The sequence below is a fragment of the Pygocentrus nattereri genome, chromosome 1, assembly GCF_015220715.1.
Source record: "Pygocentrus nattereri isolate fPygNat1 chromosome 1, fPygNat1.pri, whole genome shotgun sequence".
Classification (NCBI taxonomy): Eukaryota; Metazoa; Chordata; class Actinopteri; order Characiformes; family Serrasalmidae; genus Pygocentrus; species Pygocentrus nattereri.
Window position 1 is genome coordinate 36,692,903 of NC_051211.1, and position 24,673 is coordinate 36,717,575.

A 24,673-nucleotide genomic window follows, 5' to 3' on the forward strand; every position below is an offset into this window, starting at 1 on the left:
TTCATCGCAGCGGCAGTAACGAAACCTCAATCTGACCCAGCAGGAAGCTGCAGGAGGCTCTTTCTACATGAGAGAGGCACAGCCGCTGTCAGGATGGAGAAGAGGAGGAAAGGAGAGGTGGATAAACTCTTTAGAGGCTGATGAACAGGTCTTGTGGACCTTATGACCTTTTGACCTCACTTTCTCCACCTTCATGGCCTACACTCCAATGGAGAACAGTATTACTGCAGACTTCTGTCTGCCCTACTTAGAAACTTCAGTGAAAAAGGGAATGTATTGGACTAAGCTTTGGGGGTGGACAGTGGACCGTGCCAAAATCACTGCAAGAGGACAAAAACTACATCCCCCACATTGCTAAAGCGCATGTCTGGAACAAGTCACATGCAGGCTGGAGTTGAAGAATTGCAGGATGTGATAATGGATATTACCACTAGTACTTATCCACACTGAAAGGGTGGAGAAGATGTCAACTGACTCATTCACACACAGAGAAAGTAATGTGTGGAAAAACAACATTTAATTTCACAATGGAAATATGAACTAAACGATATCACCAAGTGCCCTATTTGTTCATCCTTCCGGAGGAGATTCTATGTCTGTTTTCTTGTTGTGACTGTAATTATTGTTATGTAGATACTGCTTAAATGGTTCTATTTTGTATGTCGACTGTTTCCGAGATTTTTCAGGCACATTTTTTATAATTAATTGAGAGTTTTTATAAATATAACACGCAACTCTAAGGATTATCCTGGACAAAATCGCGATGCTGTAATTTTGTACATGATTTGCAGTCAGGTCGCCTTAGTGCCTTAGTCCAACACTAGACAGTTTAATTTCAAAGCCCTTTGGTGCGCTCCTCCTCCAAATAAGACTGTACAAACATGAAAGGACACAATGGTCACATATTTTTATAAAAGAGCAAATTATGAAATGTGAAGAGATGAGCGCTCTCAGATTTCTTACAATGATGAAATGAATGTGTATGCCATGTTTATTATAAACTCTAGGAAAAAATAGGAAAAAAAAACACTGTGGTCCTAGTACAAGCAGGGATCTTTCTCCCCATCTCTGACCTTTTCTCTCTATCTTCCCTCTTTCTGTCACAACCACTCCAGTGTTTGAACCACTCCTGATCAAAAATTGCTGGATTTTTCCTATTTTTCCAAAAAAGACACTGGAATTCTTGTAAAATATGTATATTTATTTTTTATGGTTTTGGAACACTGGTCAATGATTGCAACTATAAAATTAAAAACCCATTTGGAATTTTCTAGCTTCGTCTACATTGTTGTAGTTATTGTGCTGAATAGGATAAAAAATATGAGTCTCATGCTTATTCAGCAATTAATCTCACTGCTTATTATTCATATGTTATTAAGTATACCGACCTTGTAAAATCCTCTGAAAGACCACTCGTCATTTATTTACTTTCCAGGTAAAAGGCCCATTATTTTCAGCATTATTTTTTACATCTGGAAGATGGACCAAGAAGGTAGGAGTGTCTAATAGAGTGGACAGTAAGGGGACACAGAGCTTAACACTCCAGCAGCACTGTTGTGTCTGATCCACTTGTACCAGCACAACACACACCAGCACACCACCGCCAATGTCAGTGTTACTGCAGAGCTGAGAATGATCCACCACCCAAATAGTATCTGCTCTGTGGTGGTCCTGACCATTAAAGAACAGAATCAAAGGGGGGGGGGGATTGGGGCTAACAGTGTATGCAGTTGGATTACTGTCTGTAATTGTAGAACTATAAAGTGCACCTATATAGTCAGTGACGATGAGTGCAGAAACAAGAAGGTGTATTTAAGTGGTCAGTTTTTGAATATATGTAAATAGAAAATATCCAGCCTCTAAATAATAAATACAAAATGTAGTTGTAATTTATTGTAACCTAAGCCATGTTAGATTGTTAACATAACTAAGACCCAAATGCACTTTCTTATAGTAATGTCACCATCTATCTGTAGGTGCTGAAGCAGCCATAGTAAAAGCATTAGTATCAGTTAACAAAGCTACTGTGTCTGTTGCTGTATAAGGCAAAGCAGTTGCTGGTGACTGTATTGTGTGCACTAGTGGAGTGTTTCTCTATGCGCCAGTGCCTGGCAGTGTATTGTGCTCAGCTCCAGACGGACAGAGGACCACCAGTTCCAGGCTAATCCCCCTGAGGAACAATAAAGACCGGCCTCTCGTAGATCACCATGGTTAATACTGCAGTCTGGATACCACAGAAAGGTCACACATGAAACGCCAGACACTTAACCTCCACAAGCTCACCAGCCCAGTGAAGGCTTCCAGTACCAACTGTACCCACACATACGGTCACAATTTTTCACTCAGGGTATTTGACTGCCTTTCTGACAGCATAAAAATCGGAGAGGTACTGTACTGCATTACTGCATGTGCGGCCCACGTTCTATATATTTCTCTTTTTTTTTCTGCCTAAAGTCCAGTTATAACATTTGTGTGAGTTTATGGACCAAAAACCAGCCATGAGTATTTTTCCGACTACTCTTTGGAATTAATCAGGCTGTTTCTGTTTTGGTTTGATTTTAAGGTTGGTATATTTTAAAGGCCTGTGCTGTGATCGCCTGACCCCGATGTGGTGTATTCTTTGCTTTTGCAGTTTAACTGTATGCAGGAACAACAATCCGCATTACTTCAGTGTGAATGGCCAGGGCTAAGCTACTGTAGGCTGATTGAGTGGTTGTAAGTAAACATCTTCACGGGTGGGATATCACAGCCGGGATGCTTTCAAAATAGGCTACTGAATTGACGGGAGAATGAACAGCACGTTTTGAAACGTGAGAAATGTTTGGAAAATTATAGAATTTAGAAAAAAGTGAGGAAAGTGGTTTTTCATCATATCAGCTCTGTAAGAAGTAGAGAGCAGGATAGCTTTCTAAGTGCTGTATAGGTTGTTATAAGTCATTTGTAAAAATCCTGTTGCTGTGATTACCTGTAATTGTAGAATTACAGCTTGCACCTGTATGGCGAGCAAGCCTGATCAAGTGCACTCAATGATATATGCATGATTTGAACACCCCTGGGCAATTGACATGCTTTGTTGGGGTTTTTTTTTTAAGTGTAAATAAGAGAACATAAATGCGCATTTACCTGCAAAATGTAGTGCACATTTTCTATTTATTTGCTGAGTTTATCATATTGGAAAAAATAAAACTGAACATATAAAATGTGCCATAACTTTTGCATAGATCACCTTTATGTTTTTAAACATTAAATTCAGAAAATAAGCAGTAACTGGGCTTTTAAATGTGCAGAAAAGTACATATTTCCACACATCTTTGCAGAGGATTTATTATATTTATATTTATACTTTTTCATGTATTTATATTTATTTATCATTTATTTATCTCATATTTATTTATTATGTTTTCTTATTTATTACTTATATATTGCTAATTTCTCATTTTTTTCCACTTAAATGTAATTATATTGGTCTGCCTTTTGCACACGACTGTATGTACTTAATCTTATGGTCAAAAGTGGTGAGTTGAGATGAGCCTGGTTTAACTTGAGGACTTGGCTTTGCCATTGCTGTATAAAGAAGGGATGAGCACCGATTGTAAATAAAATAAAATTGTTAGGTAGTGAAGATAACATTAGGGCTCAATGACTAAAGCCACATGGTAGAGATCTCCTCATGTGCAGCTCTTATACATTCAGCCTTATGTTCTCCACTCAGCTCTGAAATTCCAGACTCTCTCTCTCTCTCTCTCTCTCTCTCTCTCTCTCTCTCTCTCTCTCTCTCTCTCTCTCTCTCTCTCTCTCTCTCTCTCTCTCTCTCTCTCTCTCTCTCTCTCTCTCTCTCTCTCTCTCTCTCTCTCTCTCAAGCAGGAATTTGTCTTCAGCTGAGCTAGATTAGGCTGGCTGCGTTTTACTGCTGTACTTCAAAGCCTGAGGGAAATGCTAAGGTTTGAGCGTTTGGAGCACCCCCTGCTATCAGGCAGGAAAAAAGAGAGGAAAAAACGGGCATATTTCAGCAGGCACATAAAATCCATAATGAGTTGTCATGGCTAATGGCCATAAATGTGCATTCCTTAGCTGACATAGAGGAGAGAGAGATCAGTAGACGGAGGGAGAGATGTGAGACAGGGCCGGGGCCAAAGCCTCCATTTTGTCAGAGTGTAAGAGGAGACGAGCGGATAAAGTTACAGCTGGCTTAAGAGACGTCAGTCACCGTAGTAACAATAGTTTTCCTTCATCTGAAGAGCAGTGGGAAAAGGCTTCTATGTACCTGTTGCCGCTGAAATGGTACAGCGAGTGATACAGGAACCTGCAGGCTAGAAAGAGCCATCAGGGGAGTGTATAGGGGTCCATACAAATCATATGACATATACTACATGTACAAAGGTTTGTAGACACCTGGTTATCTAATGTTTCTTCTGAGATCAAGAGCATTTATAGAGGGTTTGTGCAGTAACAACCTCTGCTCTTTGGGCAAGTCTTTACACTAGATATTGGAGCATTGTTGTAATGATTTGGTTGCATTACCTGTGAGATCAGGTAGTGATGTTGAATAATTTGTCCTGGACTCTAAGGTTTTGTGAGATGGTGCTCAATCTCTCCAGAGAACACAGTTCCACTGCTCAATATCCCAGTGTGGGTGGGCTTTACACCCTTCTTGACAAAACTAAGCTATGGTGACCTTTAGGCTCATGTGTGGCTACTCCAGAGCATCCCATTCTATCTGTAATGCTTTGGAGATCATATAAGCTGTGTGTACACTAGATGAACGCCTGTGTCAGCAATAGGGAAACCTTGTCCTATATTTTTCTTGTATTTTACATTTCCCCTTGAGGTGCACATTGATGTGGTTTTATGTCCCAGAATGATCAGAATTCATTTTTACATGACCGTTTTCCAACCTTTTTATCTATTAGAACTAAGCTGTTACAAGAACAAGCTGTTTTTGTTTTGGATGACCTTCGAGAGTGATATGTGTAAATATGTGTAAAACCTGTGCTGTAACTGCCTGACCCTGATGAAGCACATCCTTTGCTTTTCGCTTCCCAGAGAAAATCAAGCTCAACTTTTTCTTCAGGTCTGAAGAAATCCACAAGTGTTTCTGTCCATCCCTCCACTGTGAGAAGACAACTCAAAACTATGAGTTTGAAAGGGTGTGTAGCTGCAAAGAAGTCCTTACTGAGAAAAGAAAAAAGACAAAACAGAAGAACATCTGCAAATGAAACAAAGAAGCTGCTGGTGTTCTCAGAACAATGGCCTGACCTCCCCAGACTCCAGACCTCAACATCACTGAGTTGGGATTTCTTGGATGGTAAGAAGCAGAAAATACAACCAACTTCTAAGACTGAACTTTGGAGGTGAGGAAAAATATCCATGGAGATTTTTTTTGAAAAACTGAAAGCAAATGGCCTCTGACTTTTTGCACAATACTGTATGTAAGTTTTGCGTCCTCAGGATGCTTTCAGGGATGGAAAGGGTCTCTGAGAGGCATGAGGAGCCACGACAGGGCATAAAATAATATTGGAGTGCCACCTAGTGGTCATAATCTAATCGGAAAAGCTACAGAGCCATAAAAAAGGCCTTAAACATCCCTGTCAGTACATTTGGTTTAATAATATGCACGTGGACAGAGCCGCAACTAATCATCCCTGGACAGGTGTGCCATGCAGGATTTCACACAGACTAATGATAAGGTAAGTGGGAACACAATAATCACTTGAAAAGAGTTGCAGGATGACCTGAAAACAGCAGGAATAGTTACACAAAGAAAGGTATTCAGTAATCTGCACCACGGTCGTTTCCACTCATATAACCCAGGAAACCCCTCTATTAAGAAAGAAGCTCAGAGATTTACGTATGAGTAATTAAACAAATCAGAACTCTTTTGGCAATAATTTAGCTCATCATATTTGCAGAAAGACGATTTGCATGCATGATTCCAACAACACCAGACCCACAGTGAAGTACAGAGGTGGGAGTATCATGGCATTGTGCTGATGTTAAATTCCAGATTTGGAACTCTGCAGTAAATGAGTCATGAGAGCGTTGACTATTAAGCACTGTACGTCTCAGCACTCCACAACCCACTCTGTAACTTCCCAGTGTCTAACACTTCATTGTTGAGTTGCTGTGGTTCCTAAATGCTTCCACTTCTTAATAATGCCATTCACAGTTGATCAATGGAATATCTAGGAGGGAAGACATTTCATGAACTGACTTGCTGCAATGATGATATCTTATTACAGTACCACACTCAAATTCAGTGAGCTCTCTAGAATGACCCATTCTTTCACAAATATGTGTAAAGGCACACTGCATGGAAAGGTGCTTGATTTCATACAACTGTGACAATGGGACTGAATGAAATGAAACACCTGATTTCAACGATTAAGAAGTGTGTCCCAATAATGCTGTTCATATAGTGTGTGTGTGTGTAAATCTGACGGGGATATATGCGCTGGAAATATATTCAAAAAACAAAAAGAGAAGTGTCTAAATGTTTCCCTTCACATGTCTTCTATGCTCAAAATGATCATGAAGCCATAAAGGCCTAGAGCTGCATGGTTATTTTTCTGTTATTTTTACAGCAGCGTTTTAGTCCCTCTCCTCGTCTATTTCTTGTGAAATTAGCAAAAATTTGCTAAAAATAGCATTAAAAAAATTCCTTGTTTATAATAAGCTCCAGACCACTTACAAAGCTTTCCTACCCCACACACCTCAATGGTCAAATTTTCCTTCTTTGTTTATCATTCAGCTTACAGGGGTTTAGCCCGAGTCATTCACACTAAAGTGATGCAGCATGTTGTTACTACAGACAAATTTTTTGATGATTTTGGGACCACTAAATATTAGAATTGGAGCAAAAAAAAATAGAAAACAGGCCTTTAAAAATGAGCATAGATGTTTGTACTCTGGCCTATCTAACATTGCTTGACTTCATACGTTTCTTTCCCTGTAGACTCCACACTCCCTGCACACTTAGCAGAGGATATTAGCTTTGCTGTCATCTCCTCAAGCACGTTTTAGCTCTGATCTGCCAATGGCTTTCTCCTCAGGCCTAATCTCACCGCAGATGGCGGGCCTGACGCTGAGATGCCAGAGCACACTGACAAGAAGAAAACAGAAGATTTATATCCTGTAAACAGCTCAACAAAATGGCAGTGTTTACATCATTAAGCACAGACTCTCCGTCCCTGTCTTCAAGCTTTCCTTTAATTCACTCTGGAGCGTAAGGATTTTGAACAAGCACGTGCAGTATTCTGGAAATGTTCCTGCAGGATTTTGGACTTTCTAGCAGTAGCACTGAGATTGCCATGAGAAGTTTAGGGCATCTTATTTAAAATGTGCAGTTTGAAGATGATATTATCAAACTGAATAATTTACATTTTAATCAGATGGCAGCAAATCACATCAACTGAAAGTCTTGTATGTGTGGCACAGTTGGGTAGAATGTTGAAAAAAAAATCAGAAATAATCCATGTGAGATTAATTCAAGCCACTTCTCTTTGATCTATGCTAACATTGTGTCTACATGAGTTCCATTTTTCCGAGCTCTTTCCATCAGTGTAAAATATTCATTCACAATTAAACACCACCTCATTATTGGGGATTGTCTTGCATAATCCTGGATTACCTCTAAAATCCAACCAAATGACAAACTGCAACGCCATCCTAATGGGATATTACAAACAGGCCTTACTAGCATTCTCCTGTTGTTCTAGACTTAGTCATGAAATCAAAAGTGTGAAAACAAAACTCAGAATTCTGTTGATTTTTCTTTTATCATTTTAGCATTCCATGCTAGTCTAAACTGGTTTATGATGGTCTGGTGCTGGCTTAGCTGGTCATCCAGCATGGTCTTGCTAGTTGACCAGCATCCAAAACACAACATATGTTGTTTTTGCCAACAAAACCCGCATGGCTGCTGATCAGCATTCCAGCATCCAAAAAACAACATATGCTGGTGAGCATGTTGAATACTCCCCGTAAAAAGGGACTTAAATGTTGTTGATTATCATCATTTGTTAGTTTAAGGTATGTGTACATGTCACCTGTATTATTGTGTGTCCAGCAGTGGGCTTACATGGGTTGAGTGTTGTATGGCTGGTAATGACCCCCTTGCAGGACCGTCAATGGCCTCTACCATTTCTTACTGTACACCGACATCACAGTGGTGTCAAAAGTGGGATAGTGCCTTCCCAGTGGTCTGGAGTGGAACAGAGCTTCAAAGAACTTCAAGACAAATGGCTAGAGAGGCAGAGCCCAACGAAAGACAGTAAGAGCGGGACAATGCTGTGAGGCTCCACAGGGAAGACAGCGTAGCAAGGCTCAATGGCAGTGCAGGCACGGGAAGACTCGATGATGAATCTGGCATGAGAAGGCTCAACAACTCAACAGCGGTACTGGGAAGCCGGTGAAGTCACTGAAGGCATCAGCATGAGAGCGCAGTAGAAACCTCATAACCTTTTTCGCCTTGTAATGCCCTGCAATATTCCTTTCCTGCATTAATGTATGTTAAAAATAAATTTAACACCAAATGTTCATGTCAAAACTAGTGTGAAATAACTATTTATAATTATTAATTTCGGGCTTCATGTAGGGTATCTGTAACTACTACATATAATAACTTCCTGCGGTTTATCTTTTTGAGGTATTATAGGCTCTTCCTACATCTGGTTCCTATCACTGCAACTGTCAACAATTCAGACTCTGTACGTTTTTCCACAACGAAGTATATCATATAAATCTCCCTGATACTGTGTTTGACTCAGAAATACAGAAAAATGTGTTATGATTTCTCACTCACTCTGACGTTAAAGGTAATTTTGTGGCCCTCTAGTGGCAGATTATGAGGTCACAGTGACGAGATATGGAAAAGCCAAAGCCTCACTGTATGCATAAAATTAATAAAGAGATACAACTTTTAGGGTTTCTTTGTGTCCATAAGCAAAGAGGAATGTTGGAAATCCTGCATGGGAGTCATGGTGCTTGTATTGCATTGGTCTAGACGTCCATGAAATACAGTCTTAATAAACAAATACGCAGAAGACAAAGAGGTGACAACCGGCAAAGAAATTCCAGTGACTTTGGAATTATTCCGTACTGGATCCCCTTCGACTATGCCCATGGATCAAAGGGATGAGACAAGGGGAGGAGCTGGATTTGGACTCCACATCACCCCCTGGACATGTCACTCCAGCAGGTGAGTTGTCAGTATCAAGTTGCTGAAGTGGTTGGAGTGTTTGCCGTCCATTGATAGGGCTGTGTGTTGGAGCCCTTTCTGAGGCACCTACTTGATCTTTCAGTGTCTATTAGTAGAAATTCTTCCCTCTGAGTATCAAATGAAACCTAATGTTTGGAATTGTCAACCTGTCCATAAATGTGATCGCAGTTTTGTCAGATTGTAATATGTGGCTATGATCACTTTGGCGGTCATTGCTAATGTGTTCTGTAGTGCATCAGGTGACAAGATGCTTTATTTATAGAACACTTTTCATGTGCATACTAGCGTTAGAGACAGGTGATAAGTATGCCACATTTGGATTTGCATACTTGGAGCACAGCACAAGTCTAGTGTGCAACAGACTTTTAAACCATTACACAGACCTCTAAAGACACTTTAATCTGCTCATGAGCCTTGGGGCTACAGGTGGTCGTGGGCCCTATGAGTGCAATTACACAGTGTCCCAAAAACTCAAAACTTTTATTTTTAATGAATGTGCACTGGCAGCAACTTCCAGTACTGTCATGCATCATCTTTCCATTATTACACAATCTTAACTTTGAATTCACCTTCTCATTCTCCAGGTTCTTTTTAGAATGTTCCATTTCACCTTAAACGCTGCCACAGTTGCATTCTGATGCCTGCAACTGCTGCACCAAAGAACAGAAAATCTGAATGCAAATTGGCAAATTAGATGCCAGTTTCAGCCTCACCAAGCTTAGACCCAGAGGCAAATCACTAAACGCCACAGTTGGTCTATGTTTGAAACTTGTACTGATCTTGAGACGAACTCCAATTTGAGCTGATATGTGTGATATGTGTCTGTTCAATCTGATGCATGTCTCTTCTCCAGTTGTGTGCGGTGCAGTTTATTCTGTAAAACTCTCAACATCACCAAAACAACCGAGGTCATGACAAGCTGTAGTCTATTGTCTGATTTAGAGGCGTAGGAAGAAGTAAACTTTTGGGTAGGCCTGTGAAAAAGGGAGTAGCCTAGCTTAGACACAATTTCCAAACACATAGACCCAAAGAAGATAACAACAGATAACAAGTCTGATACTAGAGATGTGCAAAGAAGAGGAAAAGCAACATAGCAAATCAAAACCTACATATAATCATCACAGGTGCAACATACGGTCACAGTGGGCATGAGGAATGTTTATGATATATTCTGGTCCTACCTTGCTCAGATGATGCTGGTTTACTGTAAACTCCTAGGATCTCTTACAGCTCAGTTGGTTGAGGATCTTATTCCTATGAACCTCCTGAATGTTGGAACAGCACTGCTTTTCCCACAATCCCCCTGCTTCTCCCAAAATCCCACTGCTTCTCCCACTATCCTGCTGCTGCTCCCACAATCCCATTGCTTCTGCCACAAACCCACAGCTGCTTCCACAATCCCACTGCTTCTCCCACAATCTCACTACTTCTCCCACAATCCCATTGCTTCTGCCACAAACCCACAGCTGCTTCCACAATCCCCCTGCTTCTCCCACAATCTCACTACTTCTCCCACAATCCCATTGCTTCTGCCACAAACCCACAGCTGCTTCCACAATCCCACTGCTTCTCCCACAATCTCTTTACTTCTCCCACAATGCCATTGCTTCTGCCACAATCCCACAGCTGCTTCCACAATCCCACTGCTTCTCCCATAATCCCTCTGTTTCTCCCACAATCCCATTACTGCTCCTAAAATCTCATTTCTGCTCCCACAAGTTTATGAGTTGCCTGGCCAATTCTTAATCCCCCCATTATATCAAAAAAGCATAGCTAAACAGCAGAGGGCTCCCGTGAGTGAGTCCTCAATGAATGGGAGTGAATGGAGCTCAACGGCTAAAAACGAAAAATCCCACTGCTTCTCCCACTATCCTGCTGCTGCTCCCACAATCCCATTGCTTCTGCCACAAACCCACAGCTGCTTCCACAATCCCACTGCGTCTGCCACAATCCCACAGCTGCTTCCACAATCCCACTGCTTCTCCCACAATCTCACTACTTCTCCCACAATCCCATTGCTTCTGCCACAAACCCACAGCTGCTTCCACAATCCCACTGCTTCTCCCACAATCTCTTTACTTCTCCCACAATGCCATTGCTTCTGCCACAATCCCACAGCTGCTTCCACAATCCCACTGCTTCTCCCACAATCTCTTTACTTCTCCCACAATGCCATTGCTTCTGCCACAATCCCACAGCTGCTTCCACAATCCCACTGCTTCTCCCACAATCTCACTACTTCTCCCACAATCCCATTGCTTCTGCCACAAACCCACAGCTGCTTCCACAATCCCACTGCTTCTCCCATAATCCCTCTGTTTCTCCCACAATCCCATTACTGCTCCTAAAATATCATTTCTGCTCCCACAAGTTTATGAGTTGCCTGGCCAATTCTTAATCCCCCTGTTATATTAAAAAAAAACATAGCTAAACAGCAGAGGGCTCCCGTGAGTGAGTCCTCAATGAATGGGAGTGAATGGAGCTCAACGGCTAAAAACGAAAAGTTAAAATAGTTCCTAATCACTCGCCCAGAACGTTTCTTTAATTTTAGGAAGTAGAAGGATGTATTTCACGAAAAAAACAAAGAAACTTTCTTTTTTCTACAGCAATTTTTTGGGCAGCAGAAGGCGGGCATTACTGCTAGAGAGTGATGATTGATTGGCGAGCGGAGCAGCTCATTGGCTGTTCACACTCACTGACGTCATGAACATACATGAGGTGTTTTAAACTCCTATAACTCGAGTTTAAAATCTCTTAAAATTATAACAACAGTGTCAAAATGTTTTTAGGAACCGATTTCATTCTTTTAAATGTATAATGTTTAAGCATTTATAAACTATGACTTTGCTCAAATTCTCCATATCAGCCCATTCATGTTGAACTCACTCAGGAGCGCCCTCTAGCGTTTGAGAAAACCGGAGACAATGCGGAGTGATAATTCTCCTCTCTACAACTTCTCTGCCCACAATCCCACTGCTTCTTCCACAATCCCATTGCTTCTTCCACAATCCCACTACCGTCTCATGAACTAAGTAAAAAATGTACCACATCCCCTTCATAAAATTTTGCACTGGCTTATCACATTGAATTATCAGTCTACTCAGACTTCAGGAACATCAGTATTGGTAAACAAGTTGCTCTTCTGTTGAGTGTGTCTTACACATTGTGTACTGATTTTAAAAAGAAAAAATGAATAAACAACCACTGATAGTGTTTCTCTTAAAGATGGTATACTTTTTTTACATTTAGTGGGAAAATATTCTAAAAATATTGTCTTAAAAATGTTAAAAGTAACCGTATCCTGAATACTACCTACCAACCTTTACTATTACTAATATTATTATTATTAGTAGTAGTAGTGATATTATTATGTTGTTGTTGTTGTTCGTTAACAACTGAATACGCGTCTCCTGAGCACGGGCGGACTGCAGGACTGCAGTAGTGTCCTTGCTGCAGTGCACTAACTACTGTGCCGTTATGTAGGACGCGTGTACACGAATTAGAACACAGCCAGCGCTCTCTGGCGGCCCCTTTAAGAAAGCAACGGCAGCCGTCGACGATATTTCCTGCTGTGGCTTTGTGAGCTGCTGCGCTACAGTAACACGAGTGAAGCTCAGAGGCTGGACTGACATCTACGTCCACCTCAAACCGAGTCCAGGCTGCTGGCACATCACACGGCCTTTCCACGGAGAGCACGGGACAGCGGCGGAGCTCAGAGAGGCACAGCGGCGCGCGAGACACCAGCTTTGGACGTTTAAGATATTTTTTTTTATTCATATTTTTTGGTCAGTTCCAGCAGGTGCACTCGAAGGATCCATCCGAGGCAGTGCCCGTGTTAATTAATGAAACTTTGCTCCGATTCCCGGGCTGGGTAAGTCCTCCTCCTCTGATTTCTCTACAGCAACAGGCGGCTTAGTTTGTCAACAAGTCGCCATGATAATAACCCCAGAGTCCATCACTAAGCCCTGTACCCTCATAGGGGAGTCAGAGAGAGGAGACTGCGCCGCGCTGACCGCTGAGCGCTGAATTCACGGTCTCTCCACAGAGTTCCAGTCAAACTGAGGCGCAGTGCTAGGTGCTGTTAGCACGTGTGGCTGAGCGTCTGCTTGTTCTAGCCGTTTCTCTCGCTGTCAGCTGCTCGAAGGTTTATGAGGAGGATAGTGGGAGCAGCTCAGGGACCCACACTGACCTACTGCTGCATCTGCTTAAGAGTTTCTGTCGGTTAGAAGGTTCTGTCTGTCTGCTCATTCAGCGGGTCTCTTATGAACGAGAGCTGCAGGGATTTATACGAGACTCCTTTGCGAAACTTAAAGGGCCCATATGAAGGAGCATCACTGCGTATCAATGACGTGTTTTCAACACATTCGTAAACTCTTCACTCCTCCTTCATACCGTCCATATGTGGGAACCAAGCTTCCAAAACAGCACCTTTTCAATTGAGTGTTTTTGTGATGTCACAAAAGCCAACACATTTTCTTACAGGACAATGCCAAAGACTTCTAGGCAACCATTTGTTGAATGGTTCAAGCGTTCTTTGCTGAATGGAGTGGTTCTGTTTAAATGGTTCTTTGCGTGGTGTAATGGTTCTTTAGATTGATGGAGGATGTGTTGCGTGTTGATTTTCTATAGAACCTTTTTGGAAATAGTTCTATATATCACCAAAAAAGGGCTCCGCTACTGTTGTGATGTCAAGCTCGTAACGATAAAAACCCTTTTTGGTGTTCTATAGAACTGTTTTCAAAAAGGTTGGTTCATTGCCTTCACTAAAGAACCCTTGAAGAACCGTCGTAGATATATGTGTGTGTGTGTGTGTGTATCGCAGTTGACGGAACAAAACTTTGTATCTCCTTTTTTTTTTGTCAATTTTTAGTTTTTGACATAATTTGAAAAAGCATGTTGGCCTTTATACTGTGTGCAAAGTCATGAAGGATGGACCAAAATAAATGGCCAAAATGACTTGGGCCGGTTTGTAATGTATGTTTTTTCCTTCTCCTGTAAAGTTAGCACTTCGGAGATGCGAGGTTTTGTGACATATATCCCGTAGTAGTATATTACTATAGTGTCTCGCTTTATTTGGATAGTACACTGTAGTCCCCTATAGACAATTTACAGATGTTAAATTTGTTAACAAACAAATCTATTGAAACTCAGTTTAAATCTATTGAAACTCAGTTTAAATCTATTGAAACTCAGTTGATTCTAAATAGTGGTGGGGCTATGGTTAGTATTTAGACCAAGGTTAGGACTAGGCCTTGAGTTTATGTTTTGGGTTGAGGTTAAGGTTAGGGTTAGGATTAGAGGCAGGTTTAGAGTTGAAGGAAAAAAAAAGTTAGCTGAAGTTAACTTGAAAGTAAACTATCTACAAAGCACCTAAAGTGGACTATCATATATTACATACATATATTATTATTATTATTATTATTATTATTATATGTATTATACAGCACTGTTATTATTATTATTATTATTATTATGTATTATACAGCACTGTTTATTATTATTATTATTATTATTGTTATTATGTATTATACAGCACTGTTTTTAAATAGTGAGGTTTTTTTATATTACTTCAGAAAATAATAGTAAACAGTAAACAGTTCGCAAAATCGTCACAATAAAGATGAATCAGTTAAAGAGCCACACGTGACACATGACTAGACAAGCTGGCTCACTTTAAGTAATGAAAGCGCTGAACAGCAGGTCATCAGCAATCTTAGACCTGCAGAGACACTGATACACATAATAGTCCTCTCCCAGCTGTAGTGCTGACAGGTGGACCGGTGCTATTTCCATTATTTCATGGCTTCATTATTACTCAGTTCTACATGCTTAGATGAAATTATGACATACTTATAAGCATTTTTAGATGATGACATTTTACTACTTAAGTAATGTGTGTTTCTGAGGAAGTGAAAGTATTTTCCCTCAGTTAAGTTTTAGGCCATCAGATGGGGCTTCATTTTATTCTGTTGTGTTGGTTCAGTTCCTGTTCTACTTTACTCTTGTTCACGCCTTTCACATTGGAGCTTTAGCATTTTGTTTTAACCCAGAGGATCCCAAAAAGAGAAGGGCAGAGTATAACAAGCTCCGGGTCCTATGCTGAGAGGTTCTGGATGAACGAAGAAACTCTACTGCAGTTCTTGGACCTGATACTTCATTAACTCCCAGTTCTGAAGAAACTTACTGAGTCAGAATAGCTCAAAGTGGTGCTGATAGGAACCAGCTATTAGAAGTGTTTAATGCCTTGAATAGCCTCACAGAAATCACAGGAAATGGTTATGAATATGTGCCAGGTGGCTGTGACATTGTTTTGTGATTGTTATTTTTAAAATGCATTCAAGGTGGAGGGGTACAGGCAGGATGACCTAAAACTGCTTATTTATGACAGATCTACCACTATTATCAACACTGCATATAAAAACTAAGAGGAAAATTCACTGGTCACATAAAATGGCCATGTTTGAGCTGTGGACAGTGTGACCCCTGGTTCATATCACCACCATTGTAAAAAGGACTGTAAAGAAATCCAAATCCATTTTTCCACAGTGAACCATTTCAAATCAAAACACTCTGAACGACTTCATGACCTAATTTCAGTGACTAAATTATGCAGACCCTCGGAAAAATCATAGTGTATTTCACACCTTATATGTTTTGTTCTTTAGCCTACTGGTGTTTTCACTGGCGGTGTCCTGTCAAGTTTAATCCCTGTTTCATTGGGCTTGTCAGTCCTTGTCGTGAGCGCTCCAGGAAGTTTAGTCTGAATCCCAGGAATAACTGTATTCACAACTTGTTGTGCTGCTGCTGGAGGAAATAGTAACATGTACACAGAAAGCATGATGCTGTCAGTCACTTCCTTCTGTTTATGAACGTTCTTCCCAGACACATCAGTTTTACTGTTAAGCCTACTGTATTTTTGGGTTTGATTTCATCTGGAATCTGGCGATAAACTTTGGATGCACAGTTCATATGAATGTGTGAAGTGCTGTACTGAGATGAAAATCATATGAAAATGAAAACGAGAGTGACACAGATCTTTCCTGTACTACTACAGGCTTGTGCGATGACCTTTGTACTACTTCATGTTTTGTTTTGTTTTTTTTGGTTTGCATGTCATGATTACTCGAATAAACCTGATAACTTGATTAAAAATGATTCATTAAAATGTACCTTCACATTAAATTAGTGAAGATTAGTTTGCTGATTTTAGCTTCCAAGAAAAGAGAATTTAACATAATGCTTATTTTATTAGGGCTTCGGGGCTTCACATTCTCCAAGCCCTAAAAAAGTAAGAATTATTTTATTGGGGCCTGGACAGTATGCAGGTTTTCCATTTTACAATGTGCAGTGTTGTAAGAGAGATAAACTGAGACAAAATTATCAATAAATATTGATTTTATTTAAAACCATGGGTATAAAGTTACATAGGACAGCTTCCATATGTGCCGGAAGGGTCGGCAAAATTTGAAGTTAATAAAGTTAACAAAATAAACAATAATAACAATTTTTTTTTTAGCAGAATGGGCTGTTACACAGTGTCTGTGGGTTTGAGTAATGCTTCCAGGTTCAGACTCTTTGTTTAATAACAAAACCACATCACATGTGAAGGTTAATGTAAAAGTTGCAGTGCATGAAAAATCTCATCTGCTGGTTTTCTCCATTTTCATTGTTTGGCCTAAAAAATCAAAGTCATCAGTAAATTAGTTGATTACAAACAATAGGCAGTAATTAACTGATCCTATCTATGTGAATTACTTACTTGCAACAGACTGTAGCTGAAGAGATGGTCACAGAACTTGTGATCTGTCTAAGGTCAGAGTCTACAAGGCCTCCTGATTAGATCATGAATGAAAAAACCTCCTGGTCATGTAGGTTTACCTTAAAGACTCTCAGGCACACAGGCCTGTGCCCTTGCAGCTGTACTTGGACTGAGTGTATTCTAAGCTTCTTTCAGACACTTTAGATGCACTGCTTTCAATGCGAAGTGAATCAGAAGACCTTGCTGACAAATGGAGAGTTTGTGGGCATTGTGAAGCAAAGAGGTGGGCAGCACAAGATGGAACATTCAGTTCTAAATGTATTGAGGATCGGGATGGGCAAAAAAAAAGACTTTTCACCTTACATGATGTTTATCACAGTGTTTTGTGTTTTTCCCCCTGAACTTCATGTCATTTGTGTGGTTTATGTACCAAAAAGAGTTGTACATAATTTTTACATGACAGTTTTCTAACATCTCTTTAGTCTATAATCCCCTGAAACAGGCTGTTTTGTTACTGTATCTTTAGGACTGGTATGAAAAGTGAGTTCTGCTCTGATTGGCTGTCTTGTATTTGCCTCATTCAGGAAACAGTCCAGACTGAAACTCTCCTCCTAACTTCTGTGTGAGCGAATGGGGCTAAACTGATATAGATGTGTTGGTTTTTGTGACATCACAAAAACAATTAATTCAAATTGTGCTGTTTTTGCAGCCTGCTTTCCATAAATAGATTGTATGGACTACAGAGTGAATGTTTTGAAAATTTACCTCTGTTTACATGGTAAATCAAACTTTAAAAAATGTGAGAAAGATTCTATTCCAAATTCCAAAGCTGTAGCTTTATGTAAAATACCAACAAAAACAGAAAGCAGAGATTAGGACATTTTGTTTGACATGTATTAATACTATGATGCACTTTATTGTTTATTTGTGCAGTGGGTAGCACCATTGCTTTACAGCAAGAGGGGCCTGGGTTCGATTCCCCTACCGGGAGACCAGGTTTTTTTCTGTGTGAAGTCTGCATGGGTTTTCTCCCACAGTCCAAAGACATGCAGTCAGGCCAAATGGACATGCTAAATTGCTCTTAGACATGGATATGTGTGTGACTGTATATGTCTGTGTGTCTGCCCTATGATTGACTGGCGACCTTCCCAGGGTGTTCTGCCTTACACCCGATGACCTCTGATTGGCTCCTGCAACCCAAAAGGATAAGCGGCTCAGACAGTGTGTGTGTGTGTGTGTGTGTGTGTGTGTGTGTGTGTGTGTACATATTAATTCCCAATATCATACCTGCAACATGTTCCAAAGAAGTTGGGACAGAATCATGTTTAGCACTGTGTTACACTGCAGCCATGCTGTTGCAACACATGCAGAATGTTTCTTGCTGCTGTCTTGTTGAAATGAACATGAACTAGATGATGTTTAGAAGGCAGCATATGTTGTTCCAAAATGTGTTGTGCTAATGGTGCTTTCACAGATGTACACGTTCCCCACCAATAACACCCTCTCATACTAAGACAGACTCTGGCTTATGAACACAGGTAACTGTCTGGATGGTCATGTTCTTCTTTGGCCTGGAGAACCTGATGTCCATTATTTCTGTAAACTCTGGAAGGTTGACTCATCTGATCACAATATACATTTTTCCACTGTTCATCAGTACATTTCAGAAGAGCTTGAGCAGAAGTGTTTTTGGACATTAATATGGCTTTCACCGTGCATAGTACAGTATTAGTGTTCATTTGTGGATGCAGTGATGAATGGTGTTCATTGACAGTGGTTGGTCAAAGTATTCTTGAGCCCATGTGGTGATGCCCATCAGAGAATCATGTTGGTTTTTAATGTAGTGCCATCAAGGTGACAAAGGTCAAGTATATTCAGCTGTTGTTTTTGGCATTGCATTTTTTCCAGTTTCCCCGAATCTTTTGATGACTACATCTGAGGAATAAATACACTTATTGCAATCTCCCATTGAGGAATGTTGTTCTTAAGCAGTTTGACTATTTGCTGGTGTCTTTTTGGCAAAGTGCTGAGCCTTGACCCATTCTTGCTCGTGAAAGACTAGGCCTTTCCTGGATGTTTCTTTTTAAGATATTTTTGTAATATTTCATCGCATTACTAGTCTGAAATGGATTTTTTGGAACGTGTTGCAGGCCTCAATGTCAGAGTGAGCGTATTTAAAAAAACAATGAATTCAATAAGATAAAACTCAGCTTTTTGGGTTTCAGTGTGCAAATAGAATGAGTTATGCTCTGTTAGTCCCCCAGCATGACCAGGATTTGAACTAGTGATCTCACAAAACCAGAGCAAAATAGACTAAATAGGCAGTAGGCCTATTAGTATAAGTTTTATTCAGCTACATTCAATTTCTTTCTAATGATATGTGAAGTTGATCAGTGTTTGTTAAGGACAAGATATACACATCACAACATAATTTATCATAATAATTACCATATCGGCCACCCTTAATTGAGGCTTCATAGTTCTCTGTACAGTTGATTATGTTCCGCTATCCTTGCAAAGGAAGTTGTACTGACAGCCAAATATAATTGTTCCGTTCACACTAATGGACTGTTAAGGCTTTGAGTGCTCTTGCTTTCATCTTCCTCTCTAAACTCAGTACGATGAGAGCTTCTCTGGAGAGCAGCACTAGCACCTGGAGAACATCTCCATGTTTAAGTGGTGGTGAGAAACTCATTCTTCTGCCAGGTCTATCAACACTTGTTTTTTTCCATGAAGGTGTGACGTATTGAACACAACGAGAGATGTTTCATTCATGTCTGGCCATAAATAGCCACAGTGCAGATTTTAAGTTTGTGACAAGGGTCTCTTTGTTTTCCTGGTCAGGCTGTGATGTACAGAGCATTTTGAGTGTTGAATTGTCTGTAGGAGAAGGCCATGGATTTAAATTAGGGATGGCATATCTATCAGTATTGATGATGTCTGCCAGTATCATCAGAAAATGTTGAGGGAATGAGGGACAATGAAATAAATCAGATCCACTAATGCAACAAATCTATCCTGCTTATATTGTGTGATATTACTATATTAGCTGTGCATTTCTTCCTGTGGGGTTGTATAGCGTTTGCGTGGTTGGTGCATGATAGCCTACTTTCAGATGTTGTAAATGCTTTAAGAGAAAATATCTAATTGGTTTTGGCTGATACTCAAGGTTTCAACATTGGTATTGAACTAGAAGAAAGTGGTTTTGTGCCATCTCTAGCTTTAAGCACAGTAAATTGCAAAAGAGAACACGATAAGTTTATTTAATATCCATTGAAAAAGTATTATTTATTTTAATTTTAGGGTCAGAAAAAAAAGCTGAAAACATATTCAGAAGGAACTTAAATGTCTTGATGTCACGATTGGCTCCTCCCACTCCATGTGCCTTTTTGTTTTGGTTTGTCCTTGTGCGTTTGTTTTGGTTTTGTAACTCCGCCCTGATTGTTTTCACCTGACCCTCATTTTCCCTGTGTATTTAAGCCCTGTGTTTGCCCCTTGTGTTGGCCGGTCTTTTTATTGGTTTGTTTGCTTGAGTCTGTTTATAGTTTGTCATGTCTGACCCACGATCTGTCCGTATTGGCTCATTGACCCTGGACTGTTTCGACCACGACCCTAGATTTGCCCCTAATAAATCTTGCTTATTTCAGCACATGCGTCCGCCAAACTCGCTCCGCGTTACACTTGACTTATAAGCTCTTTTTTCAGTATTTATTGTGTCCATTTCTGTTCTTTTAAGGAGGCTTGCTTTGTCTTTTTCAAAGAAAAAAAAGTTGTTTGGGAAAATCTGGATTATGAGAAGCAGAAAATACAACCATATTCAGTGATGTTGAGGTCTGGACTCTGGTGTGGTCAGTCAGTTGTTTTGAGAACACCAGCAGCTGCTTTATTTGAATTGCAAATGTCCTTTTTTTGTCTGTTTCCTTTTCTCAGTTACATCTGCACATCTGTTCAGACTCATATGGTTCACTTGTCTTATCACAGTGGAAGGATGGACAGAAACACCTGTGGATTTTTCAGATTTGAAGTGGAGAGTGGAGCTTGATTTAATCCTCTCTCTCAAAGATGAAGTACTGTTTATATGATGGGAACTATTGTTTTTTCACTTACTTTCTGTTGGCTTTCTTTATTCAAGTGGTTTATCTTATGGGTTATATAAACTTTTACTTAATGGCCGTTTTGACTGGAAACTAAATAAAAGTTGGCCTCTGGCTTTTGTAAAGTACTGTAGTCTATAAAGTAAATGGACAAAAGTAGTTTTTTAGTGGGCTGCTGCTGTTTCTAGCTATGCTAAAGTATATTTGGACATTTTTGTATATAACAGCATGTTATACAGTGTTAGAAACCACATAAGCATGTGTATATTGGCTTACTTATCAGCTTAATGGCAAACTTTGGATTTCTTTAGTAGCTACTTTAGGCTTGTATCTCCAGTGCTACACTAAAGAAGCAAACTTTAGACGCCAAACATGACTTTACTACAACAGTGGAAAATTGTGTGCATTAGGAGTTTCCTCTATGTCTGGGTATAAAGGCCTGCTGGAGTGAGCTGCATTGATGGCACTGGCTCCTAGTGTTCTGTGTCTAACCCTGTGGAGTGTAAAGTACATCATAATCCCTGGGATTAAAGGGCAGAGAGTTGCACGTAATCCCACCAGAAGTTATATATCATTACAGACAAATCAAAACAACACGACAGCACATTTTGTTCTTAGGCTGGTAGGTAGTCATTGCGTTTTTCACTGGGTTCTTTTGCCTTCCTTCGAAATCTACCACCTTAATTTTATTTGTCATTCCATTGTTATTCAGCTGTGAAAGGTAGACCACTTTATGTGATTAGCATTTTATTCAAGTCAAATAAATTGTTTGATTAAAAATGAAGCAGAACAAAATAATAAAATGAACAAATGAAATATTCATCAATCTTGATATCAAAAACACTTAAAAACACATGAGAAATTTAATTAAGTGTTATAAGTGTTATCTTATTTTGCAGTAATCACTGGCTATTGTTGCCCTAGATCTGAAGTCTGTGATGTCTGACTGTCACATGATGGTCCACGTGAAAAAGCAGTATGAAAATGTCAAGGCTAGGAAGTCTGGTCATTTAGCTGCAATGAAGCACGTTGCCTGTGTGGAGACCCAGCAGTGTTTTGTCATTGTGTGAATATGAGTTTTGCTTTATCCCACATAGCTCTGTTTGACCCTGTCTGATGAGTCACACGCTCACTCTCGCTCTCATTACTCCACAACACACGCACACACACGCGTACACACACGCACACACACGCACACACAAGGAGCTCAGTCATGGTGGGGAAATTAGGTCACCTCTTTGGATAACTCTTCCCTAAGATAGCATTCTTCTGTGACAGAATTGCATTTAGTTGTCTACCAGATTATCAACACAGTGATGCACTTTACTTGATTCAAATGTTTGCATGATTTCAGCATCATTTTATCAGCTCCACCTACCATATAGGTGCTCTTTGTAGTTCTACTATTACAGACGGTAGACCCCCACAAGACCACCACAGAGCAGGTATTATTTGGGTTTTGGATCATTATCAGCACTGCAGTGACACTGACATGGTGGTGGTGTGTTAGTGTGTGTTGTGCTGGTACGAGTGGATCAGACACAGCAGGGGTGCTGGAGTTTTTAAACACCTCAGTGTCACTGCTGGACTGAGAATAGTCCACCAACCAAATATATCTAGTCAACAGCGTCAATTGGGCAGCATCCTGGGACCACTGATGAAGGACTTGAAGATGATGAACACAAACTGCAGTAATAGATAAGGTACAGTTTCTGGCTTTACATCAACAAGTTGGACCAACAAGGCAGGTGTGTCTAACAGAGTCGACAGTGAGTGGAGAATTACAGTCCTTTATTGTAGAGCTACAAAGTGAACCTATATGGTACGTGGACCTGATAAAATGACGCACTGGTGCGCAGTCATGTTGGAATAGGACAGGGCCATCCCCAAACTGTTCCCACAAAGTTGGGAGCATGAAATTGTCCAAAATCTCATGGTCTGCTGAGGCATTAACAGTTCCTTTCACTGGAACTAAGGGGCCGAGCCCAACTCCTGACAAACAAGCCCACACCATAATCCCCCCTCCACCAAACTTTACACTTGGCACAATGCAGTCAGACAAGCACCGTTCTCCTGGCAACCCTCAAACTCAGACTCATGCATCGGATTGACAGATGGAGAAGCGTGATTCATCACTCCAGAGAATACGTCGGCACTGCTCTATAATCCAGTGGCAGCGCTTTGCACCACTGCATTCGATACTTTGCATTGCTCTTGGTGATGTAAGGCTTGAATGCAGCTGCTCCGGCCATGGAAACTTATTCCATGAAGCTCTCTACGCTGTTCTTGAGCTAATCTGAAGGCCACATGAAGTTTGGAGGTCTGTAACGTTTGACTGTGTAGAAAGTTGGCGACCTCTGCACACAATGCAGAGCCGCTGACCCCGCTCTGTCATTTTACATGGCGGAGTTGCTGTTGTTCTCAATCGCTTCCACTTTGTTATAATACCACTGACAGTTGACTGTGGAATATTTAGTAGCGAGGAAATTTCACGACTGGAGCTACTGAGCTACTGTAAATTCTTTTACAAATGTTTGTAGAAGCAGTCTGCAGGGCTAGGTGCTTGATTTTATACACCTGTGGCCATGGAAGTGATTGGAACAGCTGAGTTCAATGATTTACATGGGTGAGTGAATACTTTTTGAAATATAGTGTATAAGTTGTGTGAAAATGTTCAATATTTTCTTATGTCAAACAGAAGTACATGACTATGCTAGATGAACCAGCTAAATGGCAGCAGACCAACATAAACCAGCTCAGACCAGCATGGAATTAATTTACATTTTCTGAATATTAAGAGCTTACTTTTTCAAAAAAGCCAAACGTATAAATACATTTTAAAAGATGTTTGAGGCCCAAAGTGAGCTATTCATGCCCAATATAATATAAAACTGAAAAAAAACTGTAAGAAAGAAAAATCAACAAACATCTGAGTGCTTTCTGCTAGACATTAACAATGAGGTCAGGTGGAAATAGACTTTTGCTTAAAGCTGCAATATGTAAGATTTTGGGGATTTGGAGACATCTACTTACTAGCATCTTACATACTTACCTGCCATGTTACCCCACTTATCTGACTGTTACCTCATTGATCCCTTTCTCTGCCACTATACACCCTTTAACTGCTGCTGCACTCAGCACTTTAACTTTAGACCCATGCTTTGCACATTATAAGGTTTACAGGCATGACTGTGTATGTGTGTGTGTGTGTGTGAGTGAGTGAGTGAGTGAGTGAGTGAGTGAGTGAGTGAGTGAGTGAGTGAGTGAGTGAGTGAGTGAGTGATGGTAGGAACGCATGTTTTATTTTATTTATTTTATCTTGTTATAGTTCATATTTATTTAATCTTATTCTCTACATGTGAATGTCTGCCTGATACTGTGCACTGTGAGCTGTCGTAACCGAAACCAAATTCCTTGTAAGTGTAGCATACCTGGCCAAAAACGCTTGATTCTGATTCTGATCTCTGGTGGAAATGTGTAACTGCATGCAACATGCAGAAGAACATTTTGTGTCGTCAGATGTGCTTTGAACTACTTCCCCGAGGGAATGAATCTGTTCAGTAGTCCGTGTCTCCTTTTAAGTTTTAGTAGAGATCCCAACAA

The 24,673-nt window shown here is 40.3% G+C and overlaps 2 protein-coding genes across 6 annotated transcripts in view; both read left to right on the forward strand.

Moving 5' to 3' along the window:
• Positions 1-1,273, forward strand: part of celsr1a (cadherin EGF LAG seven-pass G-type receptor 1a) — a 118,316-nt gene extending 117,043 nt beyond the window's left edge. For 3 of the 4 annotated variants that reach the window (XM_017697016.2, XM_037537301.1, XM_037537323.1), the window contains one exon: positions 44-1,273. In XM_017697016.2, the coding sequence (XP_017552505.1) occupies positions 44-71 (28 nt within the window). In that variant the 3' untranslated portion in view covers positions 72-1,273. Of the gene's footprint in view, positions 1-10 lie in introns of all 4 variants that reach the window. The other variant, XM_017697017.2, reaches the window with a different exon arrangement.
• An 11,473-nt stretch (positions 1,274-12,746) lies between these two features.
• gramd4a (GRAM domain containing 4a) overlaps positions 12,747-24,673 on the forward strand; it is a 78,552-nt gene continuing 66,625 nt past the window's right edge. The window contains exon 1 of one of the 2 annotated variants that reach the window (XM_017697020.2): positions 12,747-13,088. In XM_017697020.2, coding sequence (XP_017552509.1) covers positions 13,060-13,088 — 29 coding nt within the window. In that variant the 5' untranslated portion in view covers positions 12,747-13,059. The remainder of the gene's footprint in view (positions 13,089-24,673) is intronic. The other variant, XM_017697022.2, reaches the window with a different exon arrangement.